General features: G+C 49.3%; 1 protein-coding gene across 1 annotated transcript in view; it reads right to left on the reverse strand.

The window, feature by feature from the left end:
- Positions 1-885: 885 nt before the first annotated feature.
- The window catches only part of TMEM63C (transmembrane protein 63C), a 54,691-nt gene continuing 41,980 nt past the window's right edge, over positions 886-13,596 (reverse strand). The window contains exons 18-25 of the mRNA XM_019518751.1: positions 13,378-13,443; positions 12,844-13,006; positions 7,640-7,745; positions 7,075-7,242; positions 6,610-6,725; positions 5,380-5,451; positions 3,646-5,054; positions 886-3,613 (exon numbers count right to left, since the gene is read on the reverse strand). Coding sequence (XP_019374296.1) covers positions 4,842-5,054; positions 5,380-5,451; positions 6,610-6,725; positions 7,075-7,242; positions 7,640-7,745; positions 12,844-13,006; positions 13,378-13,443 — 904 coding nt within the window. The 3' untranslated portion in view covers positions 886-3,613; positions 3,646-4,841. The remainder of the gene's footprint in view (positions 3,614-3,645; positions 5,055-5,379; positions 5,452-6,609; positions 6,726-7,074; positions 7,243-7,639; positions 7,746-12,843; positions 13,007-13,377; positions 13,444-13,596) is intronic.

Raw genomic sequence — 13,596 nt, forward strand, 5'->3', positions numbered from 1 at the left:
GGGGGGGGGGGGGGGGGGGGCTAGATTACAGCTTTGCACACCTGAGTTCTTGCAGTGTAGCGTGCAGACTCCAGGCCACGGAAGGCACCAGGTCTAAACTGGTGATCCGCAGAACCCGTGCCTGGCTGCCTGACCCTGCAGGCACTTACTCTTTTAAAGCTCTGCAGGTTCCTAGCATTTTGCTCCTGTGCAGGCCCACAAGCACCTTAGCCTTGACAGCACTGAGCAGCCCTTTACCTGTCTTGCATCAAAACTGTGTTAGTGCTCTCATGCAAGGGGCCTGGCCCAGGCAATGGTACCAGAGCACATCAAACAGGCAAGATCCTTCAGAGCTGCAGGAACTGGTGACAATACACCTACTTTATCACCACTCTCTCAGGAGCAGGGAGACTTGAGGGTTATTTCTGCCTCTGCCTGTGAAGGTTCAAATCTGACTGCACCAGTTCTCTCTCTTGAGGGCCCTAACTGGTGGGTGGCAAGGCATTATGGGATGCGGTAGGAGGAAGGCAGCATGGTCAGTAACAACTTCTGAAGTTGTTCCACTCTACATAAATATTTGTGAGTAAGTATGAATCCAGCCAGATGGCTAGCAGATGAGCATATGTGTATACTGTGGACAGCTGGGGTTCCCATTCTCACTCCACTGAATATACAACAGTGATAGTCAGCAGTGGCCAGACCCATTCTAGCCTGCTCAGTGCAGCTCTTGCGCTGTCACAATGGATGCAAAAGGGAAGAGCTTCACCAGGAGGGATTGAGTGCCCCCAGGAGCTGGAGATGTGCCAAGTGAATGTTTGGACAGAGAAAGGATTTGAGTGCAGTTCTCCCAAACCCTGGGTCACGGCCAATGAGCTAGTGGACTGTGCGTGGCAGGGGAGGGTCCTTCTTCCAGCTGCATATAGAAAGGACTTGACACCCCACCCTCTAAGTCTGAGCAGGGGGATAGCAGCAGCCTCTATCAGCCATCTGAGGCTGCTTCTTGCTCAGTGTGCTGATTTGTATGGTCCCATTTGGACGCACCAACCTCTCCCTATTCTTTGTACAGGGAGCAGTGGCTGCCTAGCACCTTTCTGTGGATTTAACTCCCAAACCGCAGCAGTCACCATCACTGTCTCACTGTAGACAAAGAGAGACCAAAGCTCACCCCACTCATGTGTTGCCAATGCTGTTCTCCAGTCTCTGCCTGCCCAATGAAGTTGCAGTTGCTCTTGTATTTGCACGCCAATGTCTTCCAGACTGTCAGCTTTGCCCTGCTTTGGGAATGGGCACCACTATGGTAGGGGTTGTGGGCCCCATCCTGAAAGGCAGGGGTCAGACTGCTGCTGCTTTTAGGGCAGCAGGACAGCTGATATGCTTCGGTGGTCCCTCTACCATTTGTCTTTAATTAGCTAGTTTATTTTCTGGTGCAGCAAAGGGCTGGACTCTGCAATGGTGGGTAGCTCAGGTAGGCCTAGCAGCCTGAGTCAATTCCAGGGCAGTTCTGAATTCAGCCTGAACACCTCCCTGTTCAGGTAGTTCCCACCTGTCAGCATATTACATGTGAATGCAGCCATAAGAGGGTTCATAGTGTGAAGGCAGGAATGTTCAGGAACATGCATGCAGCGTAACACCCCATCAGACATGTTGGGCCTTGTGCTGGGTATAACTGGAGAAGGACACAGCCTTCCAAAGGTTCTTCTGACTGTAGTTCAGCACCTGGAAAAAGCTAAGCCTATAGGAAACACTTGCAAGGAAAAGCCCAGCTTCCAATTCACAGTAGACCTGAGCCAAAGCTGACCTGAGCAATTTGTGCCTTTGAGGCATGGTTGGGACAAAACACAACAGAGGTTTACCATGGGTAGAATGGCACAATCTATCTGGTAGCTGCCTTTGATTTGATTTTTCTAGAGAGCAGAAATGTGGTATATCATATCTATCTGCACATTAGTAAAGCAGCTAAGCTAATATTTAATTTAAGAGGCGTTAGTGATAGGATAGTGGGAGATTGATAATGGAGCTCCTCAAGGAGCTTGAACCATTGATTATTTTCCTTAGTGACCTTGGTATAAAAAAAAAAAAAAAAAGTAGTGAGCTGATGAGATTTGCTAGGAGGCATCATCACTACAGCCAGATCTTCTGCAGGCAGAACCAGATCACCAGAGGAGGACTGGAAGAATGGCATGGGATTCAATCATACACAATGCAAGGGCATATACTGGGTAACTAAAAACAAATGCTTCTGCTATAAACTAGAACCCCATTGTCTGGGAATCACAAAAGGAGGAGAAGGCCCTGGGTGTAAGAGCTGATAGCAACTTGTAGTCTTGCTGTGACTTTGCAGCTCTGAAAAAGGTCAGTGGGGTGCTGGGATGGAGCAGGAAAGCTGGTTCCAGTGGATTTGGGGAAGTACTAATGCCAGTGTAGAAGCCACTGGCAAGGCTGCCTCTGTGTATACAAGACTGGTCACTCCTGTTCAGGGAAGATGTAGTGAAATGGAAGAGCTGATTTATGAGAGGAGACAAAAATTTTGGTATGTCTAGCTTAGCAAAATGAAGGCGAGGGATGTCTTGTTACTGTCTATAACTACTTTAGAGTATAAATAACAGGGAGGAACAAGAACTATTTAAGCTGGAGGACAATGTTAGCACAAGACCAAATTGGCATGAACTGGCCAGGAATGAATTTTAGCTGGAAAGGAGTAGGTTTCTGGCCATCAGAGTAGTGACAGCTGCCTAGTGGAAGTACTCGGGGCTAAAATCTAAGCTGCTTCTAAGTTGCAGAGATGCTATGGTTATGTAGTGGCTGGTGCCTATAAGAGCAGAGGACCAGACACAGGAGGTCACTGCCAGTCCTCTGCTGGCAACAATTCCATGCTACACCTGCAGTCAGGCTGTGCCAAGACAGTTGTGAGCAGAACCTGACCTGACCCTGAACTGTGAGCACAAGATGCAGTTGCAGCTGCAGATGGATGCCTTGGCATTTTTGGTCATGCTATGGGGCTGTTACACAGGTAGAGCAGTCTTCCCCTGAGATGCCTGTCTTCCAGCACTGGGTGATTCCTAAACAGAGACTGTAAAATTTGGTACCTCTGAAGTATCAATGTCAGCTGTTCACTAACTCACTTTCTCTTCCCATGCTTCTTGCCCCAAACAGGTTATTCAGGGGCTCCTGCTGGGGCTGACCAACCTGAATTTGCTATTGGAGGTCAGTTTTAACTCCTTTACTGCTCGCAGCCGTGTATGCTGCCGCTTCCACACTGGGGCTGCATTTCACTGTTGGAACACTGCCCTCTGCAGGGAACTGCTGCAGTTAGAGCAAGCATAGCAGTCCTCAAAAGCCTGGGATTAGATGGACAGTTACAGCTTTAAAGTGTCCCCTCATTAGGAAAGTCCCAAGAAACAGATACCTTCTGCTCCAGGTCCCCTCCTTACTTACACTATCGCTTTTCAGACACATGAGAGCTCCCAAGTGCCAGCCAGAATAAGATTTCCTTTGCTACCCTGGGGATTTCCAGAGTGAGTAGAGGGGCAAGGCTGGTTATTAGATGACCTACAACCTCAAAGGCATTCCAGCATCTAACTCTCCCTGAAGCATGTACCCATCAGGAAAGCACTAGAGCATCAGAAACCCTCTTCTGGGTGGGGAAAGTACTAGAGCATCAGAAACTTGAATAAATGCCTTATTGGCCACAGCTGCACCAGGACATCGTGCACAGTGGGCTGACAGACTGAAACATGTTGGCTGATGTTCAAAAGGTAAATACTTCAGATAGCCACAGCTCACCTCCACCTGCCTGTTGTCCTAGCCTTGCCTCAGGGCTCCCCTGCCCTGCATCTCATCCTCAGGCTGCCTTATATAGCAGCAGGTAGCACGCAAAACTGCTGACACCAAAGCATGACAAAAAGAACCAGACACAGACCGTGCTCAGCACTCACACACCCAGCTGGAAGCAGACATGAGGGGAACAGGTAGGAAGCCAGGGCTGGTGCTGGGGACTAGGATCAGGGCAGCTCCCCTACCCCAACTCTGAGGCAGCAGATATGGGCAGTGGCAGCAGCAGCAAGAGGGCACATCACAAAGCTAAAGGTTTGGCATCTGCACTTGAGTCTGTTTGGTTCCTGTAGTAGCCAAAATGCCTCAGGCCTTTTGCTTCTGCATTGGACACATTCATGTGAGCTGTCTCGGTATTTTTCCTTTGCAGCAGGAGAAGAATCCCAGCCCCTTCTCCCCTTAACTCTGCCCCCAAACTATGTAGATAACAGTAGTTTGCAGCCTGGTGTCATGTGGAGTCTGAACACCCCTTGGCTCACTGTCAGGGGACAGCCAAACACACTGCTGCATCCTCACTTCCCAAAAGGACGCTGAACCAAAGGCTGGAAGTGGGAAAAGCAAAGAAGTGTCTGTGGAGGCTCACCCCTTCTCCAGGAGAAGGAAGGGGGCTGCTGGGAGATGGCAGGCGAGCTACAGAGCATGAGATGCACAAGCAGTCGGCTCCAGCGGTCAGGAGTTGGGGCACAGGACAGAAGCGGCGTGGCCTCCTGGGGTGTCTCCTTCAGTCCAGTTCTGTCTCCATCACAGAGCCCTAGACCCCAGTACGATTTGTGTGAATGAGCTGGAGCCCACCACTCCCATACCACTGCTACCACTCCTGCAAGCCAGGCCAGCCGCAGCTCTTCAGCTATGTTGGATTTGGTCCAGTTAGGGGTGCTGGACCCTTGCCAGGTGCTGGTGCCTTAGAGGTTGGAGCAGGATCAGTATGGCAGCTCAGGAAGCTGGGGGCCCACAGGAGTGGTGCTTTCCCCACATTCGCAATTCTTTGGGGTTGGTGGTCCTGTCCGGCTGGTGCTGTCCTTGAAGGGCAATCACTGGTAGCGGACCTGGTTCTCCAACACTGGCCCGGTCTTGTACTCACCCTCCACAGTTTCCAGCTCTGTCTCAAAGCTCTGCAGGCCACTCTCCTCATTGTTTTCTGCTGGCTCCAGGCGGTTGCCCATTGTACCATAGGACTGGTGGGCTGGGGAGGCAGCTGGTGTGAGGCTCAGCTCTGGCTCTTGCAGTACTGTGGCTACAAACATCTGGGACAGGAAGAAGAAGAGTGGGTATGACCTGAGGGACAAATCACTGTGAGTCTGGGATCAGAAACAGGCCCCCCACTTTCCAGTCCGAACACAAGCTGGACAAATGGAGGGATGGGATTGGGGCTCCATTGTTCTCATTTCACAAGAGCTAGTGGTACCAGGAGGTGAAAAACCACACTTGGAGATCATCACTTCTGCTCAGAAAACCCCACTAGCTTAGAGAACAAAGCACACTGCCTTGGCCCTAGGAATAAGTGGCTCATGGGGCAGGAGCCGGAGGCCCACAAGGCAGTTGGGAGGTGAGGACTGTGGATAGACTTACATTTGAGTTAGGGGTTGAGGAGATGCTGCTTCTTTCCGTGTCATTGAAGGCCCCATCAGACTGTTCAGACATCTGTGGGCAGACAGAAGAAGAATATGACATCATCATAAAACACAGACATTCTTGGTTACAGGGTCTGTCCCCTCCACTCAGGGTCAGACCAATTGCCACATCTGAGGTCAGGAAGGAATTTTACTCCATAGTTAGATCAGAATGGACTGTAGGGGTTTTTCCCTTTGTTTCTAGTGGGGGGTATGGCCCTCTTCCTTGGATCACTCCAGTGTATTTTGACAACCCTTGCAGTGACAAGACACTGAAAGTTCTCATCCCCATGCTTCACCTGTGACAGGTTAGGGTGCTTTTGGTGTCTCTGACAGGGTAGATTGTGCAGTTTTAGGAGCAGGTTAGACAAGCACTTGGATGGTTTGGATAGGGATGATTCTGCCTTGAGCAGGAGGCTGGAATAACTGTTTTTTTTGAAGACCTTTCCAGCTCACCTTCCATATGATTCTATGATCAGGGAGGGAATAGCAACTAAAATCCATGAAGGACAAACCCCACTTAAGACAATAGGCTGGAATACCCTGTTGCAGCCTTGGGAGACCAATGGGAAGGAGAGGAAGGCTGCCATATTCACACCACCCAAAGACCCATTCCCTAGCTGAGATCTAGGCTTCAGTGAGCTGGCCAGAGCCCAAGTTTATTAGATACAGTAGAGCACTGGCAAACTCACAGCTGCTTCTATTACCCGAGATCCCATAGCAGCGGCCTGGCTGCCAGCAGCTTTGGAATAGTGCATCTGCCACTCTGCTTTTAGGGCCCAGCCTGTGAGTTCATGACCAGCTATAGGACTCAGCTGGCTTTTGGCCAGGAGGCAAAACTCCTGGAACAAGCAGTGAGCTCATTCCCTCAAGGGACAGAAAAAAGCCCAGGGCAATGGCATGTGTATGAAAGCACTGCACGCCTGTGCTTCCCTGTGATGTGAACGCTGACAGGGGAAGGAGTGCAGAGGACTCTGAGCTGGGCCACAACACCTGAAGTACAGCCAGAGAGCTGATGAGGCTGAATGGACAGGGGTGGGTGTGCTGTCTGCAGCACTGGGGGTTCAGCCCTGTACCTGGTCCGGATGGAGCTAAATCCTCAGGCACTGCATTGAATCTGTGAGGCTGGAAGCAGACACACTGAGCAAACAGCACTAAGAGACTGGACAGGTTGGTCTGGTGAACTCACTTGGTAGCTGGAGGGCTTCCTTGGTTGCAGCTTTTTCAGACACAAGCCAAAGAATGAGAAGATGATGCAGAAGAGAAGGACCACAAAAGTGAAGAGGGTGACAGGACGGACAGGACCTAATAGAGAGCGAGACAGTGGGATGGGCTGCCTCAGAGTTCACCAGCTCTACTTCCAAGCCCCCTCAGGAGCCTCTGAGAACTGGCCAGCCCACATGCATTGAACTCCCTCTCCCTTTAAGCATGAGCTAAAGAGCTGCCCCACTGAGCCGCACCCCCCTGGTCCCCTGAGTATTAGTCCCTCTGTCTGACATCTGGCTGGTTACCCTCCCATCTTGTTCCTGCCTCATTTCCTATTCACCCCATTCCCTCTCCCTTCTGTTCCCAACATGAAGGTGATGCATGGTGGCTGGCAGCTTGGCTCCACAAAGGTCTGGGTGAGGGGTGTCCCTGCTCGAGCGCTCCCTACCTAGGCGCAGGACAGAGAAGAAGAGCAGCCAGAACATGCAGAGGATGGGAGCCACCACCACCTGGCTGATGGCTGCTGAGTGGATGCGCTGGTTCAGCTTGGTGGGGATGTACACGTAGTAAATGTTGTATCGATCAACCATGTGTTTCAGCAGCATGTACAATAAACCTGAGGGAAGGGCAGAGGGTCAGGAGAGACATAACCACAGTGTGAAGAGGGAAAGCAAAAAGCACCACTGTGAGGAGAGGGGACAAGTCCAGGCACAGAGTCTGAGGCCTGGTACCAGTGAAGTTTAGGGGCAGAGGATTCTGCAGAGGATCCCTGTTCATCCTGTTACATGCCCAGTCAGATCTGCTGGTCACTGCATGGCAGGCAGTACTCAACAGGAGGCTAGTGAGCCAGGGGGCTGACTAGGCTGCCTCCATACCAATCCCCTTGCCTCCCAGTGGAACACATGGAACCTTCCCTTGGCTGTGGGAGAGGCTGTTTCTAGCAGCGTCCAAGCCTAAAGATGGGGCAAGTGCGGACAGGGCAGGGAGCTCACAAGACTCATATGAACACTCACCAAAGGGGACGATGATGGGACAGGTGATGCTGTAGGTCATGACGACAGCGAAGATGCAACAGGTCCAGGCGTACTCCAGCCCGAACTGGAACTCATAGGCTTGGCTCTGGGGCACAACCAACAGCTCGGTTACCCTGCTGCCTCCAGATTACTGTTCCCAGTACAGCAGCACCCATAAACTTCAGCAGAGATCAGGGCACATCGTGCTAGGTGCTCTACACATTCTAAAATTCCTGTCCCAGAGCACGTACGGCCTACAGGCAGATGGGAACTTAAATGATGGGAAGTGGAGCAGAGAGAAGAGATGACCTGCCCCACTGTACACAGGGACTCTGATAGAGCCAGGAACTGATCCCAAATCTACTGAGACCCAGCCCTGTGCTGTCTTAACTACACCCCAACCCTCCCCAGCTTCTTCTCCACAGCTCTGAGTTATGCCCAGGCCCCTGTGCTTTACTACTCCTGTTGCAGTACCCCTAGGCAGCACTGCACAGCCATTCTCCAGCCCACCACACAACTTTCCACAGCTTTCCTTAGCCAGCCAGAACTGCTGAGTAAAAACAGGTATGTCCTTGCCCCTCTTCCCCTGCCTTCCCAGAGCAGCACAGCTTGCCCCCTCTCTACTGGCACTTGGCCCAGACTCACGCAATATCCCTAGGCCCCAGTCTTTTCACAGAGCCCCAGGCTCTTAAGCACAGAACCGTAGAGAAGTAGGGCTGAAAGGGACCTCTAGAGCTCATCTAGTCCAACCCCTGCCTAAGGCAGAATCATCCCCACCCAAACCATCCCACCTCTCTGGGTAACTTGTTCATGTCCGCTCTTAAGCACCTTCTCTGCAACCTGAACATGCCTCCTTCAGCCTCTCCTTATCTGACTTGGCTTCCAAGCCTTTATTATCTTTATTGCCTGCCTCTGGACCCTTTCTAACTTCTCCATGTCATTTTTAAAAATGTGGAGCCCTGAACTGCATACAATACTCCAGATGGGGCCTAATCACTGCCAAGTAGAGGCACTTATCACCTCCTGTGTCTTGCACCTAATGCTTCTATTGATGCAATACAAAACTGCATTTGCCTTTTGTAAAGCTGCATAATACTGCAGACTCATATTGAGTTTGTGATCTATCAAGACTCCCAAGTCCTTTTCCATGGAAGTGCCATCCAGCCAGGTGTCACTCATTTTATATTTATGTTTTTGACTATTTCTCCCAAAGCGTAGCACCTTGTTTTTGTCTGCACTGAACTTCATCCTGTTAGCTTCAGCCCAACTTTCCAATTTGTCAAGATCCTTCTGAACTGCGCTTGCCTCCTCCAATGTGTTTACACCAGTTCTGTGTCATCTTCAAACTTGCTCAAGAAGCTTTCTATCCCAGCATCCAAATAGTTATAACACGTTGAACAGCACTGGGCACAGGACAGACCCCTGTGGGACTCCATCTGAAATCTACTGCCATTCTGACATGGACCTTTATGAAAATGTGGGCTGGATAAAACTACTATAAGGTGGATAGATAACTGGCTTAACAGCTGCAAGCAAAGGATAATTATGAATTTATCCTTTGCTTGCAGCTATTCAGCCAGTTATCTATCCACCTTATAGTAGTTTTATCCAGCCCACATTTTTCTAATTTGTTTTTGAGAAGGTTGCATCAAAAGCTGTGCTGAGGTCCAGATACATTATATCCACAGCATTCCCTTCTCCCACCCAAGTAGGTACTTTGTCAAAGAAGGAGATTAAGTTTGTTTTACCCAATTTGTTTTTCATAAATCCATGCTGGCTGCTTGTGATCACAGCCTTTCCTTCTCCAGATGCTTGCAAATGGCCTTTCTTAAGATATGCTCCAGTAACTTGCCAGGTATTGAGGTAAGGCTAACTGGTCTGTAGTTCCCCAGTTCTTCTTTCTTCCTTTTTTTAAAGAGGGTCACTTTGTTGGCCCTTTTCTAGTCTTCTGGTACCTGGCTCATCTTGAACAACTTCATGAAGATCATTTCTAAGGGCTCCGAGATCTCCTCTGTCAGTTCCTTCAGTACCCTGGAATGAAGTTTATTCAGCCCTGCTTACTTGAATTCACTCAGACCCAGAAAAATCTGACAACCTCTTTTGTTTTCCCTTCCCTCAGCTTCCTAATCCAGATAATCCTTAGTAGGTGTCTGGCTGCAGATAAATTTTTTGTGAAGACTCTGGAAAAGTAGCTGTTGAGTAGATTCATCTTCTTTACATCTTCTGTAAGGAGTTCCCCCTGGCTTGTTAACAGAGGACCCACAGCTTCCTTGGTCCGTCTTTTCTGGCCATCATACTTCTAGAACCTCTTCTTGTTGTGTTCAACCTCCTTTGCCAGGTGCAGCTTGTTCTTTATCTTTGCTTTTCTGATTTTGTCCCTGAAGGTTCTTGCTATTTCTTGGTATGCATCCTTGGTGACCTGCCCATTTTTCTATTGCCTGTATGCTTTCCTTTTGCTTTTGAAGCATTTTAGAAGCTTCTTGTGCAGCCACATTTGGTCTCTTGTCATTCTTCTTGTGCTTCTATTGTGTCAGGACAGTTTCTTGTCAGGCTACCAATACAGTGCCCTTCAGAAGCTCCCAGCCATTTTAGGTGCCTTTATTCTTCAGTCTATCCAACCCAAGACACCATGCCTATTAACTTCTTGAGTCAGATGAAATCTACCTTTTTGAAATCTAACATCTACTTCTGTTGACATCTACTTTAGGACCTGGAATACTATCATATCACGACTGCTTCACCTTCACCAAATTGCTCTTCACCTTCACATCTTCAACCAGTTCTTACCTGCTGGTCAGGACAAGATCCAAGAGAGATGATTCCCTAGTTGTATCCTCCACTTTATGGAACAGAAAGTTGTCCTCCACACAAGTTATGAACTGGCTTGAGATTTTATGTTTGGTTGTCCTGTTCTTTTAGTAGATGTCCACAAAACGAAAGTCTCCCAAAAGTACCATCCCATAGCTTTTGAATAGATTTGTCACCTGCTTGAAGACTGCCTCAGCCATCTCCTCCTCTTGATTTGGTGGCTTGAAATACATCTCCACCATTACATCGGTCCTGTATTTTTCACCTTTCATCTTCAAAGAAATATATTCTGTTTTGCTGTCTTCTTCCTCCTGAACTAAGGAATAAGTGTATGCGTTTTTGACATACAATGCAATACCACCTCCTTTTCTCCCAACCCTGTCCTTCCAAAAAGAAGTGTAGCTTTCAGCATTGACATTCCAGTCATGAGAGCTGTCCCACCAGGTCTCTATGATGCTAATCAGATCACAGTTCTTCTCACAGACTAGAGCTTCCACCTCATCTTATTTATTCCACATACTTCTCATATCTGTATACATGCATTGGATATATTTTGCATTTTGACCTCCTTACTTCCCTTTTGCAACACTCGTTGCAGTTCTGTAGCTCTCAGGCCCTTTCCCAGAGTTAAGTTGCTTTTTCAAGTCCTCTCCCCTCTGGACTGTATGTTCTGTTGCTGGAGGGTTTTGATCACCATCCTCTGTGGAACCTTGTTTAAAGCCCTCCTTACTAGGTTGGCCAGATGACACCCATTCTCATCAGATGGATCCCATCTCTTGATAGTAGTCCTCCTCCCAAGAACATCTGCCTGTTGTCAAAGAAGCCAAAGTATTAACCACTGTCTCAGCCATGTGTTTGCTTCCAGGATATGACAATCTTTGCCTGGACCCTTGCCTTCCAAGGAAAGAATCAATGAGACCACCACTTGTGCTCCAAACTCCTTAATCCTCCTGCCAAGAGCCTCATAGTCACCTCGGATCTGCTCAGTGTCATTCCTGGCAATATCATTGGTGCCTACATGGACTAACAGGAAGGGATAGTGCTCTGAAGGATGGATGAGCTTTGGTAGCCTCTCTGTGATATCCTGAATTTGGGCTCCAGGCGGGCAGCACAACTCCTGGGCCCTCAAATCTGGATGACAAATTGGTGCCTCTGCCCCCCCGCAGAAGTAAGTCACCAACCATGGCCACTCTTCCCTTTCTTCTTGGTGCAGTGGTCCTGAAGCCCCCATCCTTAGGGCCTTGCACTTCCTGCTCTCTAGAGTGCTGCCTACTATGCCTCATGCCTGCAGCTATCCTCTTCCCTGCCTTTTCCTCAGCAGCTCCATTGCAGAGTGCTTGAAAGTGGCTGCTGACTTCAATCCACTGTTCTTCAGTTCTGGGAACCCTCCTTCTTTGAGTAATCACATGCTGCTACTTCTCCTTATTACCCTTTGGCCTTTCCGGTACCAGCCTCTCCTAACTCTTGTCCAAGTAATCTTCCTGGTCCCTGATGCAATGCAGTGTGGGTACCCATGCTTACAGTCTTTGAATCTTCTCCAGGGCAGAAACCAGCTTAAGCCTAGTGCAGACTGAAGTGCTCCTGACCCTCTGTGAGGAACATAAACATGGTACATCCCACGCAGGTCACAACAGCTGCCCCAGAGACTCTGTCTATACCTCCTTTGCTCCTTGGAGAACATCTATGCTGTAAGAAGGGGAAAAAAAAAAGACAGGCAGGGGGAGGAAAAACACACCACAAGAACCTGCACACCAAACAGCTGCACTTGGGTCCTTGCACACGCTCATACACATATGCACTGTCTCCTGTTCCCTGGCTCCCTCCTCAGGCAAAATACCTCTGTTTGCTGCCCTCTTGTTGGCTACCTTACATGGTTTCCTGGGGGCTGTCTTTTTATAAGGCTGCTTAGCCTAGCTCCACCCCTTACTTACCTAAATCAGTCCCACCCAGAGCAAGCCTTGTCACATAGTCATTCCAGAGGGGGGAAGAAAAAAAAGAAAGAGAGAGAGAGAAAGCGAGAGCGAGCAAATATACATAAGGAAAAAGGGAAAAAAACTTCAAACGCACACCAGGTTCTAGGCAAACACTCTAGCACCAATCAGGCACCCTAGATTACTAGCACAGGGACTCTTCAAGGCAGTCCCATATCTGAGGGCAGCTGCTCTCTGAGTGTTGCTCAGTCAATATGATTTGGAATTGATTTGGCTGATTTGACCTGGAACAGGAAGTATATTAATAAAAAAAACCCCAAAAACTACTCTCTTGATTACTGCTCAGCATGAGAGGATGAATGCCTAAAGGGCACTGGAGGATGGGGAGGTCCACAGTATCTCCAGGAAGGGGGAGAGCAAGAGTTTCCAAGGGTTGAGCACATGGTGAGGAGCAAAGCTACATACCCGCTTGATGTGGAGCCGCTCAGGCTCTGACTTGGCGAAGCAGAGGCGGGCTGCATAGACAATGAGGCCGGGGATGCGCAGCAGCTCCATGGCTGTCCCAATCAGGCTGGATGTGATGACGTAGTTGACGAAGAATGCGCCATTATCAGGGAGGAAAACGCACCTGTCCCCAGAAACCACAAAGAGGGCAGAAAGTGAGCTGGGCTCCATGCAGACCACCAGGGACATGCTGCACTAGGCTGGCCATGAGGAACTCGTGCTGGAGCCTCTCTGAGGTGGTTCCGCACAGCACAGTGGGGGACATCTCAGGCTTGCTGAGTTCACAAGCTTAAGACCCTGCTGGCTCAGGGGGGGTTACAGAGAAATGGTGCCAAATCCTGGATGCCTTGGGAACCAAGAGCAAAACCAATACATACAGACTACAGCCTGCTCCTGCCTGCTTCTAGACATGCATGTGACTTCTTGAAATTTCTAGTACAAAAACACAAATCTCTAGCACCCACATCCAGAATCAGGGTACCCTTAGGTACTCACTGGAACTTAATATCCGCCTCGTCCAGGAAGTGAATGTCAAACAGCCAGCGGAAGAAAAGATCCAAACTGGGTGAGAAGGGAGAACGGAAGCCAGTTAGAACAAGGCATTCAAGAGAGGGACAATCAGGAGCAAAGTGGCCACAGACTCATTTATACATGTTCCATATGCACAAAAGTAGTGTGCCTTGAGAGGTTAGACTGACAACTCTTTCTAGAAGA

Source organism: Gavialis gangeticus, unplaced genomic scaffold (assembly GCF_001723915.1).
Source record: "Gavialis gangeticus isolate Ggan-Ray unplaced genomic scaffold, GavGan_comp1, whole genome shotgun sequence".
Taxonomy (NCBI): domain Eukaryota; kingdom Metazoa; phylum Chordata; order Crocodylia; family Gavialidae; genus Gavialis; species Gavialis gangeticus.